This window comes from Rattus norvegicus, chromosome 1 (genome assembly GCF_036323735.1).
Source record: "Rattus norvegicus strain BN/NHsdMcwi chromosome 1, GRCr8, whole genome shotgun sequence".
In the NCBI taxonomy this organism is placed as follows: domain Eukaryota; kingdom Metazoa; phylum Chordata; class Mammalia; order Rodentia; family Muridae; genus Rattus; species Rattus norvegicus.
The window spans coordinates 208832997-208858944 of record NC_086019.1 but is presented as its reverse complement, the minus strand read 5'-3'; the positions used below and the strand labels follow the sequence as shown (position 1 = coordinate 208858944).

The following is a 25948-nucleotide window of genomic DNA, read 5'->3' as shown; positions in this document are numbered from 1 at the left end:
GGAAGAACTCGGCGGGGGGTGGGGCTGGGTGGGAAGGAGTGGGGAGGGTAATGTTCTTCGCACTCTATTATCTCCTAAATATTTCGATTTTGCCAAGTGCATTTTTTATATTACCAACTCAAAAATGTAGGAATGATACTTGAAAGTCGTGAGAAGTAGCTGCGGGTGGCAGGTAGTCACCTGTTGAAGTGGCACAATCTGCGGCCCTTCTCCATCAATCTCCCGAGGAAATTGGGTTTCCTGAGGAGGAGGAGTAATAGGCGTGGCTTGCCTTGGCAGGCATTCAGGAAGTGCTCCTTCCAAGCAGGCTGTGCAGCGGCTGTGCAGCTGTGTGTGTGTGGTGGGGACCATGAGGACCTTGCTGCTAGCTAGTCCTGGGCCTGGTACCCATCTGCAATCTCACCAAATCCTTCCTGGCAAACCTCAGAGAGGGTGGAGAGAAGATCCACCTTGCTTCCCCTCATCCATACCCAGGGCTCTGCTCATTCCCAAGTCACCTCAGATCCATCTCCTGTGCTATCCCCTCCTCCGCCAGTGTGCACAGTTCATGCTCGGCCTAGACGACAGGGCAGTCCCCTCACTGACCTCCATTCATTCCTCTGCTTGTCTCATGGTCAGGTCACATGGGCTCCAGTTCCTCTCCACTAAGTATGGTGCTGACTCCCCAAAACCCATGGCTCCTAGGCTGTCAGCCTCTGTGCATTCCTTGTTCCCTACCGCCTCACATGCTCAGCCTACTCCAATCTCTTTGCAGTTGCTGTATCCCGTCTGGATGGCTGGCTCCCTCTCAGACCCTGGGAGTCACCACCAGTTTGTCCTTAAGGACATTTTCTCTGGCCTCACGCAGCTTACTCTGTGGCTCAAGGGCTGCTGGTGTGCTCTGTGGCGCTGACTGACCACCCAGGGCAAATCTCCACTCTGACTGTTATCTTCACTAATAAGGCCACCATCTACATGAGATTAAAGACTGTTTCTCTTGTTGACCTCAAAATCTGTGTGTGTGTGTGTGTGTGCATGTTTACATGTGTATGCATGTATATGCATGTTTACATGTGTAGGTGAATATGCATGTGTATACATGAACGTGGGGGCTCAAAGCTGACACTGGATACTTTCCTCAACTATTCTCTGCTTTCATTATTAATGCAGGGTCTCTCGCTGAGCCCAGAGTCCTCCAGTTCCAGCAAATCTAACCAAACAGTTTGCCCTAGGGCAGAGTGCCTCAACTGTGGGTTTCAAGGATCCAACGACCCTTTCACAGGGGTTGCCTAAGGCCATCAGGAAACACAGATATTTGCATTACAATTCACAACAGTAGCAACATTATAGATATAAAGGAGCAATGAAAATAATTTTATGGTTGGGGGTCACTACAACATGAGGGACTGTATTAAAGGGTCGCAGCCTTAGGAAGGTTGAGAACTGCTGCTCTAGGGAATCCCATCTCTGCTCCTGAGTGTAGGCTTACAAGCAACTATGGCGCCTGTTGAGCTCTCTATGCGGGTTCTGGGGATCAGAACTCCAGTCTTCACACTGCATGGCAAGTGCTTTATCCACTGGGTCATTAAGCCAGGTATGTCCTCATGACCATATGATCTTTTAACTCACAGAATAAGGAAGTCTTGGTAGCTACTGGTTAAACTGATGGAGAGATGTGTGGGGTAGACAAAAAGAATGGACGTGGGTGGGAGGATGATGACTAGTTACTGTTAGATGGAGTTATGGTTAGATAGAGTTATGGTTAGATGGATGGATAAAGGGAGGGATAGAGGCAATGGATAAATGAATGGATGGGTTGGGGGAAGGGTAGATAAAGGGATAGATAGCTAGATAGGTGGGTGGATGAATGGGTGGGTGGACTGATGGATGGACAGGTAGAAGGATAGATGATGACTGAATGGATGTTTAGATAGATAGGGGGTTGAAAGAATGGAAAGGTAAAAAGAAGAGACAGATGGAAAAGAAGATAAATGAATGGACAGACAGATGGATACAGGGGTGTATATATGAATGGGTAGATTGGTAGATGAGAAAACAGGTCATTAGACTGATGGATGGGTGGGTGGGGAGATAGAGACAGAGGGATGCATGAGTACTGAGTAGAAGAATAGATGTGTGCTATGTATGTATGTATGTATGTATGTATGTATGTATGTATGTATGTGTGTATGTGTGTATGTGTGTATGTGTGTATGTGTGTATGCAGGCATGCATGTATTATGTATTATGTGTGTATGTAAATATGTATGTATGTATTCATGTGAGTATGTGTGTATGTATGTGTATGTATGCATGCATGTTTGTATCTATGTATGTATGTGTATAGACGAATACCTGAGTGGATGGGTGGTAGAAAAAAAAGGGTGGATGAATAGAGCCTGTTCAGCATACAGCAACCACTGAGGTTCCTCTGCCCACCCAGGTAGCTCCTCCTGGTGCTCCCTGCTGATGAGGCGGGGACCCAATTAATGAGGAATGAGGACTTGCAGCTGTCACCTCATGTTAAGATGTGCTTTTAACACTGACCCTCAGGAACCTGCAAAGCCTTGTATAGTGGTGGCCCCAGGACCTCTGCTGTCTGATTCTGAGTGCTGTATCTATTTCTAAATCCCTCTCATGTTCCCCTTGCAGATAGAAGAGAATCCTAAGGCAAGATCAGGTGGAGCAACTGGGCACACATGCTAATGCAGGGGTTTGTTTCAACTGCTGACCTCTTTGGCACTGAGCCTCTGGGCTAACTTGACACACCAAGGGGTAGGAAGGGGAGAAAGCTCTCAACTGATTTGGAAAATGTCTCCATTGAGCCTTACTTCCCACTGCATTGTCTTTAATTACATTAGCATCTGCAGCAAGACGGCCTCAGCTGTTGGCGTTGGCGCTTGCACAGACCACAGTCACGCCACCCCGAGTGCCTAATTGGCCAGTGGGGTGGTGCGACTCCTGGGTCTCCCTGCGCTTTTGGTCCTTTCTAATGAGCTGGTGAGTGGAGCGCTAAACTGCAGATGCCCATCCCCCAGGAAGGTTGCTGCTTGCTCAGTCAGATGAGAGATGGGCATCTCCAATGTCCCCTCCAGGGAGACATGGCCAATGGGGTTCTTATGGTGTGTGAGACCATTCTGTCTCTCCACCCATGAATACCTGGTTCTACCTGCCTTGCAGGTCCCTGCCACGGTCAAAGCTGACTCCCTTCCTAATCCCTGCATCTGTATGAGCAAACTTGATGGTCTTTTGTCAGTCACAGGTGCAGTGTTTTCCCTCCCAATGGTGCTCTGGGCAGCAAAAATTTGATATTCATCAAGACTCCGCCTCACAGGCCTGACCCTAGGCCATTGAGAGCAGAAGCATCTTGACCTCAGGTGATCCCAGGCTCAACCTCACACACAAGTGTAAATGCATTGAAAGCTTAGGATTCACCCCACCACTTGGCCTCTTCTTCAGTCTCCATGTTTTTTCTACCACACTGACAGTGGCCTTGTTTTACTAGGTTGTTGAGGATGTGACCAAGGCAATGGTGGCTGGTGCTGGTGAGATGGACAGGTAAACAGGGCAGATGCAACTCTTGTTTGCTTTAACTGAAATGGCAGTCAAGGGAGGCCCACAGCTTGTCCAACCCTTCACCATGGGAGAGCTAGGCTGACCCCTAACTATTAGTCTAGGTTCTTCTATACTCTGCTTAGAAGCTGCTGGTTGGCCCCAGTTTGGCCCTAATCCCCAGACATACTCCATCAAAAGCACAGCCTGAGAGTAGCCATTGCTTGGAGCTTTCCACCTTTGGTTCTCCCCACCCCCATCCACAGGGACTATTGTTCCCTTCCTGGATAGTCCTTCAAGTAGCCATGGTGACAGCTTTTACCAGACCTCCCTGGGACTTAGAGCCCACTGGTTCTGCCTGGACCTTCCTTGTTAGATGGACATATGGGCTACTACTATTACAGACTATGGCCACCTGTTAAGGTCCATCCTGGCCAGGTTTCCCAGTGCTGCTCGAGCAAGGCTTCTGTGAGAAGAGTCCATCTTGAACCCTGTGGCAGTCATATCATGGGAAACACACAGCTTTCCACAAACTCCCAACCCTATGAGCCTAGAATGTTTGCCTCCTTGGGGTCCTGGTCATCAAGGAGAGCAAGATTTCCTGAACAAAACTCCAGCCGGGAGGAGGTAGCACAAGGGCGTGGACACACAGGTCAGGTGTAAACCCGTCAGGAGGGCCTAAATACCTGTTGGAGGATGGCCAGCACTCGGCCTCAGGCCCCACAATGCCAGCCCCTTTCGCATCCCTATTGCTTTCTCTCAATGATGCCATCCTTCCCTCCTCCTCAAAGCATGTTGCCCTCTCTCTGGGGCTTCCTCCACAGGCACTGTCTGTGACAGGTTCTCTTGAAGAGTATGATGCCACAACCCCAGCAGAGGTGGCACACAGATAACAAAGCACAGAAAGCACTGTCCCTCTCCCCAGGCGCGCAGGAGCACCTGAGGCCGGATTGAAGCCCGTCTTACCTGGCAGCATCAAAGCTGTCATAGGAGCCCACTGTGTAATGCCGAAAGAGCTTCTTGCTGCGGTCCGCACGGGTTTCTGCAGAGGGAAGAGAGACAGACACCAATCAGCAAAGCCTTATCCCAGGCCTTGCACGAGCAAAGGGCTGGATCTCCCATTTTGGCCCCAGACAGGGTGACATCCCTCTACATAGGGTCATGCATGGGAGATGAGGCTGATTTGGGGGTCAAAATGTGGGTGGGGATGCTGTGAATCCTGTGCCCATTCACGGCATGGAGGGGGAAATGAGGCTCTGCAGAGCAGGGGGGCCATAAGCCTTCTGGTCATAACAGTGACAGCCACCTGGTATGGAACCTGCTAGACCTGCTAGCCCAAAGGATGCTACCCAGGCTGGCAGGCCTCTGGACATCTCAGGAACCTCCAATGATGGCTTTATCCCAGAGAGACATGATCAGGATTAATATCCTGATGACGGTTGCTTTCCTCAAAAAAAAAAAAAAAAAAAAAAAGCTAAACTAAGCACACACATGATTAACGCTTCTAATTAAGCCTCCCTTTCCTGACTCAGCAGATTCAGACGAAAGATCGGTGGGAAATGATATGACTGTTGTAATTAGATTAGCAGATGGCAACGGGGCTGAGGGGGGACTGTGAGGACGCATATGCTGGAAGCACTACAGCACGCAGAGAGCTTCAAGGTATTTCCCCTCACAGACAAGCCTCCCTGACTGCGTCCTTCTGGGGTCCTATGGAACTTTGGGAGAAATGACGCAAATGAAGAAAAGTCTGAGCTCTGAGAGTCAGGTGAACCTCAGTTCAGTCTCTCCTCTCATTCCAAGGTCAAGGTGATTATTTTTTTTAACTCTTCCCTACCAATGCAGGTTATTGAGAGAGGCCCTGGGTCTTTACGTGATAAGAGGCCGAGACAGAGCACCCCACTTCTCACAGAGTGAGGAGCCCCCTCCCGGGGTGGAAGGAGGCATACCTGAGGTGGGAGCTAGACTTGCATTTCCCAGTACCCTGGCACATGATTAGTTCTCTTCAAAGACGGGGCTTTGCCGTGGCCCTCTCCTTTCCCTGTCTGTCAGCTCAAGACTTCCAATGCCTCCCTCAGCCACGACAAAGCCACCTCTCTCCCCACTGACACTCACAGAGTGCTTCTGTATACCGGGCCCTACTGTGAGCACCCCTGGTTTTCCCAGTCAAATGCCACCATGGAAACCCAGTGAGGGTCACACATATGAAGCTCTGCCTCTTCACTGGGCTAGTGCCATCCTTGAAGCCAGTCCAGACTGTGGGTCCCCTTCACAGGGGCAGTCTTACTTAAGTGAAAGTTGAAGGCATCTTGGTAGTTTAAATGTCAGGCTGTGTGCTTTACATCGCTAACCGGCCACTCCTTGGTCTACTATTGAAGGCGCCCGGCATGAAGGCCACCGGTAAACATGTGCCAACAATTGCCAGAACTGTCCCCTTACAATGCAAGTGGAAAGCAATGTCATTTGCAAACAAAACAAGCAGCTTCAGCTTTAGAAAATGTACCCTCTTGGATAGTAAACCGATGGCTCAAAGCTAGCTGTCAGGAATAAAATCTGTCACTCAGACCTAACATTTCCCATAGATATGGCCAGCCTAGCATCGCCTGCAAGAGTCTCAACTGAGTAATTGTCCTTATGGTTGGTCTGTGAAGATGTCTACAAGGGATTGTCCTGATTGTCTTGATTGGTGCAGGAGGGCGTCAGCATTTCCTGGGCAGGTGGTCCTTGTCTGTCTAAGAAAGCTGAACACTACCTGAGAGGAGCAGGCAGGCAGGTTCCCCCAGGGTTTCTGCTGCATGGCCTTAGCTGAGAATGAGTTCTTTGGTCAGAGGTCTCGTGAGCAGGCCTGGCTCTAGGGCTCTGCCTTGAGTTCCTGCCCTGATTTCCCTCAAGAATGGACTTGTTCCTGGAAGTTTAAAATAATCCCTTCCCACCTCAGATGATTTGGGTAATAGTTTTACTGCAGCAACTGAATTCGACCAGAACGTGTGATGGATACAAAGAAAGGGCACGGAGTGGCAAGATGCTAGACTGCAGACGGTAGACAGTGAAAGTCATCCTCTGTTTATGCCTGTCACTCCCATGCTGTCACCATCTGTACTGTAACAGCCCTGTCCCTCTCCTGAATAACCTGTGGGCATCTGTTCACAGGGAGGGCAGGGACGACAGGGTACATTTGATCTGATCGATGGCATCACCGAAACCAACTTGCATGCCTGCCCCATGTCACTCAGGCACCCTCGACAGTGCCGTCCTTCCCTCCATAGGCTGACTCAGGGACCTATATCCTGGGCTGTCTTCGGGGCTCCAGGATGGGGCCTTACCTTGTTTCACTGAATCATCCTCCTTACTTATGGTTTGGGGCCCTCATGAACTAATAAGTGGCTTACTAAGGATGAAAAAAAGAGACTTTAACTGGCAGCTTGCCCAGGCTTACCACTTGATAGCCTGTGCCACGTGTGGGTAAGGCAGAAGTCCCTAGCAGTAGGAAGGGTGTGCACCAGACACAGCCCTTGACCTTAGACTTCTGGTTCCACAAGTGGAAGGACTTTGTCCCCTAAACATCACTGAGTCTATGTGATCAGTTCTGGCCATGGCTACCCTGTTCTTCACGACTTGCCAAACAAACCAAAGGCTCCATCACGCAAGGAGCAAATAACTCCAGTCCAGGGCACTGGAGTGAGAACGTGTGGACAAGGAACACCAGCCGGGCTGGGGACGATCCAGCTAAGCTGTGCATACCTGCCTCACACTTCACACCTACAGAAAAGGTGACCAGATGTGGCCCTGCTGGTCTCCTGACCCTGTGAGGCATTACTGGGTGCAAGGCTTTAAACCTAAGACCAGGTATTAGAAAAAGAACAGGGGAGCAGGTGACCAGGACCTCAGGGGTGGGTGAAGGAACCCATGTTCTTTCTATGACAGGATGAGGTCCCCAGGGATCAGATCAGATGGAGGGAAACATGGAGGTCTGACTTCCCTTGGGACATCCATGCTCAGGACACGCATGCGCCAGGGCTAGGAAAGGTCAGTAAGATATGAAGCAGTCACCCACCAAAGGACCTGAGGATAGCTCATTAGTAGTATTGCTCTGAGTTGCTCTGGCTGCCTCTATCCCATGGGGCTGTCCTGTACTGGTTGTCTAGGAAACCAGTGGGTGCTCAGAGTGGGCAGGGCCTCAGCAGGGCCAGAGGGCACAGGGCCAAGAACAGAGAAGCAAATGTGTAGTAGAATGCATGTACACATACATGTTCAAGTGTGTATGTGTGCCTATGTACCTGTTCATGCGTGCCTATGTACATGTTCATGTATTTCTGTGTACATGTTTATGCATGCCACAGTACATATGAATGTGTATATACATATCCACGTGTGTGGGAGACCTTGACTGTACAGGCTCATGGTGACTGTATTATGTAAGGGTGTGCATTACATTCATATGAGCATGTGTGCGAGTACATATGAGTATACATGCAGCACATGATTGTGTGACAAAGCATGTATGTGCAGGTCCATGTGAGTGTATATACACATGCATATGTGAAAGTACATGTATTCATGTGTATGTCTTTACACCCTTGATTGTATACATGTGCACATAAATGTATGTATGTGCATGTAGGTAAGAAAGGAATGTGTACACAAGGTGCGTGTGTGGGTGTGTATTTGAACATGTGAGCATAGGTAAATGTGTACATGTGTGTATGTGAACATACATGTGGATAAGCATCATCACCACCATCATCTTTATCACCACCACCATCATCACCACCACCACCACCACCACCATCACCAACATCATCACCACCACCATCACCACCACCACCACCATCTGTTGGGGTAACCATTTTCTCATTGTGTGAAGATGTGTCTCTGTATTTTCAATGGTTAATTCTGCACCAGCAGAGAGCTAGGTGCTGGCAGGATCCTGGAATTGTTATTTCTAAAGCCCATTACCAGCCTCATATTTTGTGTTTGTTCTTCCTCATTAGCCTAGAGGCAATCTAGAATTGTATCTGATTGGCTATAATAAAGACCTGATGGCCAATAGCGGGCAGGAAGTGGAGGATGAAACTTGAGAGAGAGAGAGAGAGAGAGAGAGAGAGAGAGAGAGAGAGAGAGAGAGAGACTGAGAAAAGAAATGAGCTATGGTATATTTGCCAGTGGACACAGAGGAGAGTGGATAGAGTAGAGTGGTGCCCTGAGAAGTTGAGCTAGTAGTCACATGATGGGACGTAGTGCCAGGATTCATCAGGATAAGCACGAGAGCTGGCTGGGAGACTGCCTTGGCTAAAAGGCCTAAGCTTTAAAATATTAAAAAGCCTCTGTGTCATTATTTATACTGCTGGCGGATGCGAAAGTCCCACTACAATCATCCTGAAGTCTTCCCCTTCACTGTAGCAGAGCTGTTAAGCTGCACTCTGCTGACAAGATGCTTTACGGGTGATCCACGTCATCACTGGTCGACCACCTGCTCCTGTCCTCACATAGCACCCAGCAGGCAGCCCATTTCCTGTCTCCACCTTACAGGAGCAGCAGTGTATGGTGTTTAGGGGCAAGGTGGACTTCAAAGTTTGGCTCTGTCACCAACTGGCTGTGCGTTGCCTTCTCACTTGTGATGTGGGGACAGCACCAGCCCTGCTCACACAGAGGCACCTGATTGGTTGGAGGTGAGGCCAGCTGGGCACATAGCACATGGGAAGTGTGTGTCATGCTGTCTACAGCTATCACATGTCAGTCACACCTTGGGTTCAAAGCTTCTGCTTTCCCAGACCTTCTGAAGTCTCATAGCTCATGAGAGGCAGCATAGGCCTCCAATCCAGTTATCTAAACACAAATGGCCAACTGTGGATATGCCCTCACCCCAGCTTCCATTTTGAGCAGGGATAGATAGATGGGCTGTATAGTTCTTGGGACTCTTTCCACACTGAGACAGAGCTGCCTTATGTTATATCCAGTGTTTATCCTTCCCTGGCTCTACACTATATACTGTATGCTGACCCCTTCTGAAACCCCTAGGGTGCACAGGTTATAAGTAAGAAACTCCAGAACAGGCAGGGGGAGCAGGAGGCCTGAGGCCCACGACAGACAATGGCCAGGACAGATCAACCCCACTTGGTTCCTCAGGGAAGCACCAGCTCATTTGAACCTGACACATTGCCCCCCAGGCTGTGGCTATTCCACCACTTCTATCTGCTTGCTAAAGAGGCAGGAGGCCCTGCTGTCTATCCTCAGGAGACCCAGGAGAGGTCTGTTCTGGGCACTAGTAGTTGACATAGGTCCCTAACGAGACCACTCCTGTGACCTCATCTGGTGCAAGGTTCTCACCCCCTGCTGTGATTCCCACTTCTGAGACCTCCAAGGGTGGCATACTCTGTGAGATGACATACAGGCAGGACAGCACAAGACTCAGAGAGGGGCAGTGAAAGAGACAGACAGATAGAACACAATTGGAGCTCCAGACAGTTCTTATTTCTAACATAGAAACGCACTTAGTGTCATTTCTGCACCGATGTAACTTAGCCTCCTCTTGCTGACTGCACGAGAGCTCAGACAGCACATGTATGTACCAGCGTGTTTACTGGTGCATCAATGGTAAAGGACGGGACCTCGAGGGAGCAGCCAGCTGTGGGATGTCACTGTCATAGAGTCTGTGCCCACATCTCCTCACTGGAGAGTTGGTATTTTCTCTTTACCTTATGGGGTTCCTTATGTGGTGTCTCAGATGCCAGGGCATACCCCCAACCTGTGAGAATATTCAGATGTGGTCCAAGTTGGTCTAAGCATCATGCCAGTCTCTGACTCCACCAGTCCTATCTGTGACCATCAGCCTGTGTGGGGGATGTAGCCTTTCTCTCAGACATTCTGCCGCCTGGACGCTGGGTAAACTTCCTCCATATGAGGGAGGGGCAGTGAGTATTGGGAGAAGGCACAGGGCTCTGCTACGGAGGCCCTGGACCATGGCCTGGAATGTCATGGGAACCACTGTCATATGCTTTTTGTATTTCTCACCTGCATGTGTGCTCACGTCTCATTCCTCAGCTCTCTGATCCAACAGACTTCTTTCTAATCGTATCAAAATGTTATTTATGTGCATGCCACATGTATGCAGGAGCCAGAGGAGGCCAGAAGACACTGGATCCCCTGTGACTGGAGTCCATAGTTTTGAGCCACTGGACTTGGGTTCTGGGACTCAAACATGGGACCTCTGAAAGAGTATCAAGTGCTCTTAACTATTGAGCCATCTCTCTAGGCTTTGGTGGACCTCAGACATTAGTATCAGCCAATGTCAAAGCCATTGTAGCATTCCATGACATGAGCAACACCCCAAGAGCATTGTGGGACAGTTGGTCCTTGAGCACAGAGCCCACATTAGGGCCATCACTGCTTTCTATCCAGGGACTCCAAGGAACCAGTGTGCATATGGCACAGACGTGTGGCAAGAGTGGGAACTGTCTTTGCTGCTCCTTGCTCTTCCCACTGAGGGCTGCTTGTCGAACAGCATCACCCAGGGAAGGCTGGCTGTGACAGACATGTGCGGCCTTTTCAGTTGCACGAGGCAGGCTATTTCTCCACTTGGGCTCCACTTGTACAGCTACGTCTCTGTCAGAAGCACCAGGAGTCCTGACAGATGTGTATAGCAGAGGCCTGATAACAAGACACAGGCGGAGAGGGGATCTCATCAGGATGAACCCCAAACTCTCCAGGAGCAAACAGCCTAGTAGAGGAAAGGATTTGTCCTGACACAAGAACGAACCTGAGTTGGGGCTCCCAGCACTCATATACTGGCCGGCGCGGCCACACATGCCTGTAACCCTAGCAGTGATGGGGAAGAGACAGGTAGAGTCTTGAGATTGATTGACCAACCAGCCTAGCAGAAAATGGAGAGCTCCAGGGTTCAGTGAGAGACCTTATCTCACATCAGGAAGGTGGAGAATGATAGAGGATACTCAGTGTTTTCTTTGGCTTCCATGTGCGCACACATGGGTGAGTGCGCACACACACATATATATATAGCTGGGTGTTCCACACACTAAATGTAGGACACATGCCTTTGACTAAAAAGAAGGTCCCTTTGTGGACGATAAAGGGGCAGACAAGCCAGCCAATCAAGAGAGAACTGTGACTTCCCTTACTGTATAGAAAATTCTACAGGTTTCGATAAGACCTAGTTCACCGCTAGGCCTGCTTTCTCACCCAGCATCAGAGTTCTTCACACAGTGGCTGCCCTGAAATATCTGCAGCATCTGAGTCCAGCCCTCATTATCATCCTGGTCCAGGTGATCACCATTCCTGACTTGGACTCATGAAGTAGCTTCCTGTTTCCTGGTTTCCTGGTGATGTGTTCCACCTATCCAACCATGGTCCCTAGTGACTTTGAAGGAATGTGAATCCAGTGACGCCATCAGCCCTGCGCATCCCTGCACCTTCGTCCCCACCAGGGTCCCTTGCTCTTCGCTCCTAGAAGATGAGCTGATTTGCATCTCAGGGCCTTTCCTTTCGTTAGAGTCTTCTCTCCCCAGTTCTGATTTCACTGTGCCAACAGATTCCTGGCTCCTATGACAACCTGGCCACGTGGGCACCCGGGATCTCTGGTAAATGAGTGAACGTTGGAAAATTGGTACCTCCATCTGCTTGGTCTGGCTGTGATGGGCTTAAGGCTCTACAGAGAATGCTAAGTTAGTGCCTCCCAGAGGCTGCTAGCATAGAGCAAAGAGCTCATCTGCACTGGGGAACCCCCAGTTCCAGCCCTGGACAAGGCAGTGACCAGGAGGAATCTTCTCAAAGGGCCTCTGGGTGTTCCTGCCTCACCTAGAGAACAGGATGCCCTGTTAACGGATGCCCTGGGTGGGTGCTCCCTCATGACATATATCCCAGGTTAATTGGGGATCTCCTTTTCCCAGGAGGCAGCTATGAGCCCTCCCCACAAGCCAGCGTTTAAGCTGATAATGCCCTAAAAATGCCACTCTGAGAAATCTACATGGAAAAGGGGGGATTTCTGGAAATTCTATTTCATACACCCCTTGGGATGTGTGGAAGGCAGCGACAGATTTCATGACAGCCTCCGATTTCAGCAGCTAAAATAGCCCTTATGCAAAGCAACCAGGAGGAGGTGCCTGCAACTTGGCAAGGAATCCAGGGTGGGGCATCCTGGGAGACTCTGTGGCTTCCCATCCCAGAGTGCCTTTCTGGAAAAGGGAATGAGAAGAGGGACTTTCTCCAAGACCAGCATGGGTACCCTGAGAGACCAGAAGAATGTAAAGCCCTTCAAGCTACAGACGTTCCCTGAGGTAACCCCCTCCCTTGGGAGGTCAGTGGACAGATAGACATAAAGCATATAAAACAGCACCTCCATCCTCCCCTTCCTCCCCCTCCCTTCGCCTCCTCTTTCTTTTTTATTGCATGAATGGGGATGGATTCCAAGGTCTCACACATTTAGATGAACCTTCCGTTACTGAGCCATGCCCTTGCCCTTGAGACAGATAAGACAAACCTGAGCCTCAGTTCTTCCCTGGCCTTCTGATTAAAGCAGGAAAGGTCCTCTCAGGAGCCTCAGTGTCCCCATCTACAATGTGGTCTACAGCAGCGCTCACAATATAGGGATACAGAGAGAACAGGGTAGAGAAATTTCTACACACATCCTTCCCTAGCCCTGATCAAAGATGCTGGTCAGGCCCTTTGGCCACTGCTGCTTGTCTGATGCCCACTTTTGTGTGTCTGGCTTACATACAAGAGGAATTTATGCCCCATATGATACCCTGCTTGCTGCTGCCTGAGCTGAGAGGGCACTATATCATCCAAGTCAACTGGATATCATCCGAGGACCCTAAAACAAGACACCTTCTGCTCCTGGACATCCTGCTCAGCTGGGGACCCATCACTGGATGGACTGGGGTCATATACAGTGACAGAGTGCACGAGACTCTTGGCAGTGATGATAAAGCCACACTGTCTCAGTTCCTGGGAGGACCCACTTGTCCCTGGGTTCTACTCAGAGTGACCAATCTGAGAGGCCCAAGTTGTGTCCCGCAGACTGGAGCACATTTTGTTTCTTAGCCATCTCTCATCCATCTTCCCTTCCAGCCAGTGTCACTGCAGGTAGACACACTCTAGGATGAGTCAGGCTCTGCTTGCTGGACCATGCACCCCATAGTGCTGCCGATTGGATTGTTCTGGACATGACATGACTTTGAATACCCTTGTCCCTTGTCCACAGCTGCACCAGGTCTCATGTAGCTATGGCTTCCACACCCACGAATTCTCTCAACTTAAGGTGTGTCTGAAAATATATGAAATCTAGGGGCTGGAGAGGGGCTCAGTGGTTACAGGTATTTGCTGCATTTGCAGAGGACCCAAGTTTGGTTCCCAGCACTTGTGCCGGGTAGCTCACAGCTGCCTGTAACTCCAGCTCCAGGAGGATCTGATGCCTGAAGCCTCTACCGGTGCCTAAACTAACTTGCACATGCCCACACAGAGATGTAATTAATATTAATGATGTTAAATTTTTTAAAAGACCATATTTGGAAATTACGGCATGTGCACTGAACGTGAACGGAATTGTCTTGGTGTTTACATCCCTCAAGCAATTCGGTACAATACACAGACTGCACTGGGTGTTGCATTTGGGACCTGACTTAATATGGAAGGATTGTGAGACTTACTGGGGAAGCCTTTGGCATGCTACAGAAGGGATTAGAGTGCGAGGAGTGTGTGTGTGTGTGTGTGTGTGTGTGTGTGTGTGTGTGTGTGTGTGTGTGTGTGTGTGTGTGTGAATCTAAGGGTGAGGAGGGGGTCCTGGAGCTAACCCCCAGCTGATGCAAAGGGATGTCTGCCTTCATATTTCCTGCGACAATCAACAGCCCTGCACCCATTTCCTGATGCCTCCAGGGGGCAGTGTACCCCTCAACCAGACTCCCTATGGGGGCCATATGACTGATATTTTTAGGTTACTTTTTGCTGAGGAGATGGCCAGACAGAGAACATTGGGCACACAGTTATCTCCAGTGTCTGTGCTAACGACAGGGAGACCCTGGATTCTGTCCTGGATGCTGGCCGAAAGATTAATTTCAAAGGCAGACAATTCCCTTGCCTTGCTGGAGGGCGCTAAACCTCTTAACCACTGGAGGGTCAGGGGTGATGATACTCTGAGTTGGTCAATTCCTTTCTAGAAGAGCTGAGTGAAGAAGTTTCCTTGTTTTGATTGACAAGAAGCACAGAAAGTAGGGAAAGATGGAGAGTGAGGCGAGGCATCCTGAAGACACAATTTAATGCAAAGGCTCAACTCGAGATGCATGCATGGTGCCTGGGGGAACATGGAACATGGGTGTGACAGTCTAAGCAGGCAGAGCCAAGAACACAGGAAAGATGCCCCAGGACCCTGGCCAGTTAGTTAGCTTACCTGTTCTACCTGCCTCCTCAGAGGGAAAAAGGCTTCAATAGCAATGTTGCTGAGTACTTCACAGCAGGAAGTCACAGAAGGATAAAACAGCAGAGGGGACAGTGGTCAAGTGTAAGCTGAGGGCTGGCTGAGCGCCTTCCCTAGGTGCCATGTACATTAACATCGGACCCAGGTTGGATGGATGCTGCTGCTCCCTGGCTTACGATGGCCTGAGGTGACCCCAGGGCCACCAGGCTATGTTCTTCTCCCATACAAGTGCTAACCAGGCCTGGCCCTGCTTAGCTTCTGAGATCAGCTAAGACTAGGCGTTCAGGGTGGTACACGGTGGAGTCTACGGTGTTAGTCTATGCCACGAGGCCATCAGCACTTCGTTCTCTCAGGCAGAGTGCTGATCTTGCCCGGCGGGGGTTAATGTGGATTCTGAGTATGGGTAAGGCTATGGCTGAGCTGTGGAGACAGTAGGTCAGAGGTACTAGATATCTGTCCAAGTGACTTGTCTCATCACCATGACAAATACCCGGCAGAACACCTTAGAAGAGGAGGCATTTATTCTAGCTCACAGTTTGAGGGCAGTCCATCAGGGTGGGAAGGCATGGTGGCACCCGTGCGGTCACATTGCATCCATACTGGGGAATCAGAGAGAGAGATTGTGACTCCTACATTCAGGGTGGTCCTTGCCCCCTCAATTGACCTAATCTAGAAGCTCCCTTACAGACGTGCCCAGAGGCTTGCCTCTATGGCGATCCTAGATCCTGTCAAACTGTCAGTATTATTGACACACCTCTGTATCTTATATGGTTTCGACTGCTGGTTCACTATCATGGTAGAATCCCACTGTGAGCCAAGGGGCAGTGGGGCTACTGCTGTCCCATTCTACAAATGGGGATGTAGAGGCAGAAAGCCATGACAGAAAAGGGTTGAGCCCCAGGAACCTGCATGAGCTGACAGATTGGGGTGCTGTAAGTAACAGTAGGGAAATGCCCATGTGTACCCTGGGAACTTAAGACAAAAGCTGGTAGCTGCTGAGTGTGGACATCTGGGAGGGAGAAGGAAAAGGGCTCCTGACAGAGCCTGAATGCCACTAGGACAGTGGCTTCCACAGACTCAGCAGGAAGTCACTTAGAATGTTTATACTCCAGGATGGGTGTCCCTGGGGGCCTGGAACACAAGAACTGCCTCCCTCCAGTATTAGAGAAGGATCCTGCGGGTGACTCAGAGCCAGGTCTGGACGGGCAATGGTGAGGACATCTTCTGAGCTGAGATACTGCCAGTGCCTGTGCCCTAGACAACCTCCTTCCAAGATGAGCACTGTGGCTATTACTGCCCTTCTTTCTGTGGAATCCAGTCCCTTGCTTAGCTCTCATTCTTGGCTCCCAGCTCAGTGCCTTTCTGATGCTGTAACAAAATACCTAAGGGCAGGTTGTCTATAAAGAACAGAAATTAATCTCTTTGCCTTTCTGGAGGCTAGGGGGCTGAAGACCAAGTACAGACATGGTGTCTCACAACCTTCAGTACCTCCAGCTCCAGGGATCCAATGCCCTCTTCTGGTCTCTTAGAGGTACCAGGCACACACTGGCACTACACAGAGCAACACACAAATTCACATAAAAACCAAAGCCAAACCAAATATCCAAACCAACCAAATGACAACTTAAAACCAGATTGTGCCTGTGCTACCACAGTGAGAGCAGGCCTTGGGCTCCACACTCTGGATCCTCCCCTTCCTCATTCAGCAGGGTCCAGGACAGCATCTTTGATTGCTCTGCTCCTGCCTTTGTGGGATGCTCCCTTTAGCTGACAGAGCTTACTCATTACCAACAACCCAGGCTCTGGAGGCTTTCCATCTACAGATCAAGGCTGATGTTCAACCTCCCTGAATCTCAGTGGTTCCTAGGAGGCACTGTTGCCTCTGTGGTGAGATATGGCGCCAACAGACAGCTGAGACATCACTTTTGTTTATCCCCAGTTCCCTGGAGCATGGCGTTCTGCCCTGGTGTGTGCATGCATCTGTGGTGTGTGATGTCTGCTCGTTGCCTCCTCTGGACCAGCTCCGTGTCTCGGCATCTGGCTATGAATCCAGCAGCAAGCAGAGGAGAAACGCCTTCTTGAAGAACCTCATGCTCCAGGCTAGGGGAGCAGGTCAGTCAGCACAGTGCTTGCTGTGCAAGCATGAGGACCTGAGTTTGATCCCCAGAGGCCATCTTAAAAAATGCTAGGCATAGTGGTGCACCCTTGTAATCCCCTCAGTGGTGAGGCAGAGACAGGCAGAGCTCTGGAACTTTCTGGCCAGCTCGTCTAGTCTAATTGGCTAGCTCCAGGCCAGTGAGAGACCCGTCTCGGAAACAAAACAAAATAGGGGCCAGCAAGATGGCTCAACAGGGGACAAGATGGCCTGGCAGGCCTGAAGATCCAGATGCCACAGCAGCCATTTGTAATCACAGTACCCCATGGTGAGGTGGGAAGTGGAGACAAGAGAACTGTCTGAAGATCACAAACCAGCTAGCCTGGCATATGAAGTACAGCAGAAACACCAAGAGAGACCCTTCTGTTTGTTTTTTCTTTTTCTTTTTTTTTTTCGGAGCTGGGGACCGAACTCAGGGCCTTGCACATGCTAGGCAAGCGCTCTACCACTGAGCTAAATCCCCAACCCCTTCCTCCAACTTCTGAAAGCTGCCCTCTGAAGTCTATGACACATGCACGAGCATACCACACACAGACATATACCCCACACACACACACACATCACACAAATATACCACACCATGCACACAAATACACATGTACACACACATGCGTGTACACACTACACAAATGCATACAACACACCATGCATTTCATACACACACACACCACGCAAATACACATACCACGCATACATACCCCCCACATGCACACATGCATTTCATATATACAAACACACATGTACACACACATCAAACAAATACACATACCACACACACACCACACAAATACATACACCATGCACACATAACACACACACACACATACACACACACACACACACACACGCATTTCATACACACAAACCATACATGTTTATAAAAACCAAGGAGGAGCTGGAGAGATGGCTCAGTGGTTAAGAGCACTTGCTGCTCTTTCAGAGGACACAAGTTTGAGTCTCAGCACCCACCCATGTAAACCCCAGATTCAGTACCTCTGGCCTCCAAGGGCACCAACATTAATGTGAATATCCTGCCCCCATATGTATATATAATTAAATATAATAAAAGTAAAACTTAAAGATTTCTTTAAAACATCAAAGTGGACAACACCTGAGGAATGACTCCTGACGTTGAGCTCTGGCATGCACACACATACACACTCATATACACACTCTCACGCACGCATGCACACACACACACACACACACACACGCATGCATGCAGAACTTGTGATTCACTCAAGGTAGGCATGGATGTAGGAGGCCACCAGGGTCTCAGGACTTGCATCCATGGAGACCAAACACTCAAGCATTATGCCAGAGCCAAGTCCGGCATCTAAACCCAGATCCTGAAGAGGAAAGTTGCCAGCACACGAGCTGCTTTCCCCTCCCAAATAAACACAAACCACTTCAGAGAGGTGGCCTCCCTAGCAAAGTGGTTTTCTTCTTAGCTCTCCTGGGAATCTGCTAGCGATTGAAAACCTTTTATGAAACATGAGCTGAACACCAACTTAAGTGACTGTCAGCAGGCTGTCACTTTACAAAGTGGTATTTTTTTTTTAATCAGGTGTATCTGTGTTCCTTGCCCCATCAAAGACCCTTGAGACATCAGGGCTCATGCACAGACCAGAGGGCCACAGAACACCAGCTCCAGATACCAAACCAGAGAAGGAGGAGGGTCATGATTACTCAGTGAAAGGCCCTCTCTCAGGCCAGTGTCCAGGCTTCCATGGGCGTTTAGTACACTCACATGTTGGAGCCCATGGGAAACTGGACTGCCAGCTCCCTTGTGCTGGGTATGTGTTGTGGCCTCCTAAGATCATGTGCTGGAAGCATCATTCTGTGGGTGTGTTGAGGCCATGAGAGATGGGACAAGGGACAAGGTGGCTCCTGTCTGACGCTCAGACTGACGAAGGTAGCTGCAAGGGACCCAAAGTTAACTCTGCTGAGGTCATTGTGAGTGGGTTCTAAGTCTACATCTGCTTCCTCTTTCAATGTCTCAGTTTGTGCTGCTTTTCCTCACTATAATGACACAGAGAATACTCACACACACTCTAAGGGAGGCTCCAGAAGGACAGGGAGGAAGGGCAGGGGGAAAAAAGATACCATGACAGGGATCTGCTGAAAGTCGTCACCTGGCCTCAATTACCACGTGTCACGCACACTGTCCTAGTGTAGAGACGTGAGATCCTTCTCTGCCTCAAGCCTGACCAGAGGAAGCCAGCCGCCAAGGGCACCCAAGTCAGCCACCAAAGTTCTAGCATTCAGGCCTTAACTGATGTTCTATGGAGCTTCCCTCTCATAGAATCAGAGGTCCCAGCCCACTCTGGGCCAAAGCCTTTCTTCCTGTGCACACCCTATATCGGGGTATTCAGCAACCACTTTCATGTGTGGCCAAGAAGCTAAGAACCCATGCTCCCCCATCTCCCAGGAGTAGCTTCAGCCCCGGCCAACGAGATGGAGCAGGGTCTGTTGGGTGGGGCTTCCTTTGATCCCACTATACCTCTTAGGTCCTAGTAGGTTTTGGTACCTCCCCTTCACTGACTACAGGGAAGGTCGGTTCACCAGCCGAGTCAACACCCTGGGCATTCTGAGGACAAGCAGGGCACAGAAAGTCAGAATCTCAAGTGGCTTCACAGGTCTCCATGCATACCTATGTGTGACCCCTGACCTCCTGTTAGAGAGACCACAAAGCCTCGACACTTCCAGGTATGACTCCGAGATCACATTTCTCTCAATCACAGGCACTCCCGCCTGCATGGCCACGCCCAGCCTTTTCAACCATCAACACCCAGAAGAGAGTCATGTTTTCATTATAAAACTCCAGAAAGGAAACTGAGGCCCAGAAATAATGCCGTGGCCTGCATTGGAGGGGAATAACTGAGCTCCCTAAGGCACGCTACTGAACTCACACAGCTGTCTCAAGCTTGTTCTGTCAGGAGGCAGCTGGGTGGACTCAGCTGCTCCAGGATCATCTGCCTCCCAAAAAGGAGACCTGGGATCTGAACCCAGGTCAGCCTGACCATAGGAGTTAAGGTCACCCCAAGGCACCTAGAGCATCTGTAAAGAATAAATCTGAGCAGCCAGCTGTTCCCCTTAAGAAACACTCCCACAATGCTCTTTGAGATTTACTAGGAGTGCAAGAAGAGGTGGGCATCCTCGGCTTTGGGGAGAGGTGTCCACAACAACCCTCACTTTCTTCATTTTGGAAGGGCTGGACTCACGTAAAGGCGCATAGCTTCTTTGCCTCTGTCTCCCTTTGTCCTTCTGAGCTCAGCTGATAACACTCTCGTGAGTGCCAGATGCTCTCGGTGCTGACTATCAGCGTTTCTCTTACCCATCTCTGCCCTCTGTGCTGTTCTATGGCCAAGGGGAACTGAGGACACTGGGGGTGGGGGAGGTAGGAGCGGTTTCTGGCGATGTTGCCCAGTGACCACCCTCTCAAATTGGTTGAACAAATGAATAGAGCCGTTGGCTGTCAGTGGTTTCTGTTCTGTAGTAATTAGAATGTTTGAAGGAAAAAAAAAAAAGGAAGAAGAAGAGGAAAAATCAGCCCAAGAGATTCCACAAGCCTGCACAATCCACAGACCCAAACCAGCACTCTGAATGGAAATTACAGTAAATGGATGAATTGGGTCTGATTTGCATGTGGCTGATTAGCTTGGCTGGGAGTGCCCTGCCAAGGTGGCCTCTGGTGTTCTAGGAGCACGTGGTGAAGAGACCAGAGGCCAGGGAAGCAGGTGCCTCAGGCCTAGGGCTTCACTGATGATGGGAAGGGAGGGGCACTCCCATAAGAACAGGTAGACTAGACTTCTTGTCCCAGGGTCAACCTAGCTGCTGTTCCCAAGTATCCGAGGCTTCCATGCTCTGCCATGCCAAGTCCTGTGGACTGGGTGGGCCCCATTTTGTGTGCCCTAGCATGCAGCCTCTGTCTATCTGATGCTCCACTTCCAACATCTGGTCTTGGGTTCTACTTCACAACTGGCCTCCACCCCCACGGAGTCAGAATTTCTGAAATAAAACAGCTGCTAATTAGCCCTGCCCTTAGTGGAGCAGCCTGGTAAACAAGCCCTCCCTGACCCCTTCCAGAAGGCAGAGTCAGTCACTCCTAGAAAAGGCTCCTGGAGGTGAAGTCCAAGGCTCACAGGTTGGAGGAGTATTGCCTAGATTTAAATTTGGGATCCGGACTGGAGGCGGGAGGATCCTTTTAGCTTTTTAATCTTTTTTAAGGACACCGGCAGCTGAGGCTTGGGAACTAGGGCACTGAGAAGAGAGACCTGTTGAACAGGAGGAAGCTGCTGCCTCCTGTGGGAGGGAGCCAGGACTCTGCAGACAGGAGCTTCAGCATCCACACCTTGGCTAACCAGAGCTCAGGACCACAGGCTATCAGGGCACACCCCTTATCAGGGTGGCTTCGGGGGAGGGCTGGGCAGTCCAAATGGAAGCAGGAAGCACAGACTCACCCTGGCCATGACCTTTACAGACAGATGTCTGACCCCTGAGCTCTCATTCCCTCCCACTCACCAACACAGCAGCCCCTGTCCAAGGGGCACAAACTCTGCAGGTGACAAACAGAACGTAGGGACGCCATGCAGTGAGAACTAGGGCCACTGGTCACTAGAATCTTGGCAACTCACATTTATTGTTGCACACCTCAAAGTGACATCCAGGGGTGGGGTGAGGAACCTCTTGCTCACTATGTCCCTGAGCTAGCCTGAACCCTGGCAAGGCAGCTCCTGTTAGCTTGCTTTCTTTCTTTCTTTCTTTCTTTCTTTCTTTCTTTCTTTCTTTCTTTCTTTCTACTGCCACACCATCAGAGGGGCAGGGAGTCTACTTGATTAAAGAACAATAACAGAAGCCGAGCTGGCCATGCTTTCTCTGACGCCTGCATTGAGGGCAGCAGGCGTCCCTGTCCCAGCTTGGGGGACTTCCCATGCACTTTGCAGGGATCCTGAGACACTGGTGCCTCAGTCCACCCCTCACCATACAGTCAACACCCTCGACACAGCATTTCACTAGGAACAGATGTTGGAGTTGGGCTCAGAAACCCACCAGTGCTCAGAGAGCCACTCAAGAACACAAAATAAGACCGTGGGATTCTCTGCCAGAGACGCCTGCATCCTGGGGTAATCTGACGGTTACCTTTGTTTTCCTCTAAATCGGAAGTAAGAGAAAGCCAGGCTGGAAACAATAGCCTGGAGGAAGGAACCCAGGCACCCGAAGCATCGCATTCTAAGACACACAAAGTGTAGACTGAGCAGCCTGCTGCCTACACCGAACATGCCAGCATAATCACCAAGCGCCAGTAGCACCAGAGTTCCGGGACCACTGTCTCTGCTGCTCCAGCAGAGAACAAAGACTCACATCGGCCAACCCCAAGCAGGCTGGGGAGGTAGCACCATACCTCCAAAATGAACTCTCTTCTTGAACCGGGAGCTCTCAGCCATCGTTCCTAACCTGGGTATGACCATCTCACTCAGACCGGTCCCTCGCCTCTTCCTCCTCTGGGTCCATGTGGAGACTGGGTCCTCGGGGCTGGCCTCACTTACTATATTCTCTGTTAATCCAACAAGGAGTTAAAAAAAAAAGTTGCAGTCTTCTATGGTCAGAATTTAAGAAAAGAAGAAAAAAAAAAGAAGAAGAATAGATCACAGGACTAAGAAAGACAACCCCAGAGAGTTTAATCCACGAGGAGGTTCACGGATTTGACTTTTGAAGACGGAAAATCAGGATCGGCTGAAAATTCGGTTCTTTGACACAAGTTGTAGCTGCAGACTGGAGCTGCGTCCTTCCACTTCCTCACTGTACCGGGGACTTTTTTTTTTCTTCCTAGTGCCGGTTTCCATGGCAACGCATCAGTCACTAGTCTAAATAAGTACGGGTGAAGGACGCCTGAAAAACCGGTGCAATTACGCACACCATTAGCAGGGAGAGGAAAATGATTCAACCACTATTAGCAGGGGCCAGAGGTGTCACTTGTAGGCAGTGACCGTCCTTGTCCTGAGTAATTGCTTTCTCATTTTGGAGCAGGGCATTTTCTCCGCCTGGGCACTTTTCCGGCTTTCTGTGTAGTGGACAGCAAGGTGGCCCCATCACCTCATGGAACTAATGCCAAAGAGGAAGCCTGGGTCTCAGGGACAGGGTACCCTTCCAGGTGTTCAGGACTTCTGGTAGTGCATGGGAGGCAGATCTGGGGCGCATTCAGACATGCTGCAACTTCAGCCTGAACGATCCTGGTGGGCGAACACCAGGTTGAAGCTCAGAGGCAGAGCTGGGAGCTGGGGTTCAGGGTGTGAAGTGAGCCGACCACCTTCTGAGTGCTTCCCTGTGGCGCCTTCCTTCTCTCTTCATCTCTAGGGATTGGAGTCACATAAGAGGGCAGGGACTCTTCTTCTGTTTGCCATCTGTCATTTTTTCTTCTTCTAACTTAATTAAAAAATCTTAAGCTGCTTATTTTTGGAGATAGAAGATCTAGCTATGTAGCCCAGGCTGGCCCCACTAAGAATCCTCTTGAGCACTTGAGCTATGCACCACCACACCTGGCTTCCCTCTGTTTTGTTTTGTTTTTTTTTTAAGACAAGAGCCCTCTCCTTTCTGAATTGCCGATAAGTCAGGGAAGGGTAGGAAAGGAATGTTCATCTAATGTCCTTCTGCCCCTGGAGAGGCTGAGTGGGTGGGGAGGGTCGTGTCCCAGTCTCTGGCTGTGTGACTTTGGACACATCTCCAACTGTCTTGACTTGTTTGATGGACATAGATCTATTATCCCTAAGAGGGATACTATAGGCATGAGATGCATAAGGTATGTTAAAGGGCACCAGAGATGTTGTAGGTCTCGGGGAAAGGCTATCTTTGGTATTATCTATGTCTTCAGTGTGCAGAGGTCTTACAGCTACGCCCTGCCCTTGCCAGACTCAGATGGCCTGTGGGGACTTTGTAGAGTTGGTGACAGAATTTACTTCTTGTTTTCCTAGCATGCAGGACTAGGTACTCTGTAAAGGGCAAAGATGAGAAAACCAAGCCCAAAGGACCTGGCCCAAAGTCACCCAGTCAGTTAAGGCTGGACTCAGGACTAGAATCCTGGTCTCCTGGTCTGCTAGGGAGGATGCTGGGTACAGTGAAGCCATGCTGGTTGTTGCAGCTTTAAAAGGCAGTGAGTTCCCTCCTACTTGGGAGGCTTGGCTTATCTCAAGCTATCCCTTAATCCTATCCCCTGCAGTTTAATAGCCCGTACAGGCCCCCCAGACTTTTTGCCTCTCTGAACCCCTTTCTTCCCCACCCTGCCCCCTGTGGTCTGACATGATCTGTGGGCAAATTGGAGGGTCGTAAAAATAGTCTGTGCCTTGCACGAGAGGGACCCAGGGGGCTGCTGCCGCCGCAGCTCACCGAGAATCCAGTGGGAGGCAGAAGCTGGAGAGACAGGGGTAAAAATAGCCAGGGTTTCCACGGAAGCTCTGCCTTCCCTCTCCAGGCCCGCCCCACACAGCGGGCACATGTGATCCTCGAAGTCTTTGGAGCATACATCTTAAAGCTTGTGTCCTTGGATACGCCCTTTCTCATCAAAAAGATGAGGGGCTCAGGGGTGTATACGGTAGAGTCTCTACCTTGCTCCATGTCTTTAAGTTCCAGGAGTGAGGCTGATCAGGCGGCCAGGAGTAGTGTTGAGGTGTGCCAAAGGTGACAGGCTGCTGCCTGGTCCCTGTCTGGTGTCCCTGGACAAGTGCCTCAGTCTCTCTAGGACTCAGTTTTCCCATCTACCAGTAATGGGTAGGTAAGTGTGAACCTTGCTGCAGGGCCAGTGGACCAAGAGTATCAGTGCCAGCTCCAGGTGGCAGGAACTGCAGCACACACGGACTCTGCTGGAGCCTTGGTGACACCTGTTTTTACCCACCTAGAGTCCCAACAGGCTGTATAAACTGTAGGGTCCTAGGCAAAGTGCCACTGTCATTGCTAGTACTAGACTGTATTCCAGTTTCCTTTATGTTGCTGTGGCAAAACACCCTGACCATAGGCAAATTAGGGAAATTAGGAAAATGTTTGCTCAGTTCATACTTCCAGGTACTTAAGCGAGCGATCACTCCACAGTCAAGAGCAGGGAGACATGCATAGCCTTGCCTATGTGCAGCTTGATTCTTTCATTTGTATACAGTTCAGGACCCCTTCCCAAGGAATGGAGCTACCCACAGTGGGCTAGGTTAATTAGTCAAGACAATCTCCCAGAGAAATGCCCAGAGACCAGCCTGATCTAGGCAATTCCTCAAATGAGTCTTTCAAGTTATATAGGTTGTGGCAAGTTGACAAAAACTAACTAGCTCAGGCTGTTTATTACAAAGGTGGATATATCCCAGGGGTGTCTATCTGCCTGTCTGCCTGCCTGTCTTTGTATCTGTCTGTCTGTCTTTCCCTCACACCCAGACAGACTCCTCTAGAAACAGCAAAGAGCTAGCCCGAAGCTCTGCAGTCATGGCCACCTATACTTCTCCTGCTCTGAGCTTGGTTGTCTACAGGACCTGAGGAGTTGTTGGCGCCCAGGACTCCTCCATCAGCAAGAAAGCAGGGACAAAGAAAAGGTTACTTCCCAGAATTCAGGAGGACAACCAGCTAGGGTGTGTGGAAGGCACAATGAGCTTGCTAAGCTGGGCAAGGCACAGGCATGCAGGGAACGGAACAGCTGAACTCCATCCATCCATCACGCCTACAATAGAGGCGGACTTAGAGCTCCTGAGGAGGGGAGCTGGCGAAGGTATGAGCAGTTGGTGTCTCTAATCACTCAGACACAGATAGGACAGCATGTGACAATAAGTGTGTGGATGGGTGCTCTCTCTCTCTCTCTCTCTCTC

The 25948-nt window shown here is 50.1% G+C and overlaps 1 protein-coding gene across 19 annotated transcripts in view; it reads right to left on the bottom strand.

Moving 5' to 3' along the window:
- The window catches only part of Shank2 (SH3 and multiple ankyrin repeat domains 2), a 445157-nt gene that overhangs the window by 161356 nt on the left and 257853 nt on the right, over positions 1 to 25948 (bottom strand). For 18 of the 19 annotated variants that reach the window (XR_005490582.2, XM_063274304.1, XM_063274282.1 and 15 more), the window contains 1 exon segment: positions 4498 to 4573. Coding sequence is in view for 18 of the 19 variants with exons in the window: in XM_063274304.1 (XP_063130374.1) it covers positions 4498 to 4573 (76 nt within the window). In the remaining variant the exon portion in view is untranslated. 19 annotated transcript variants of the gene reach the window in all.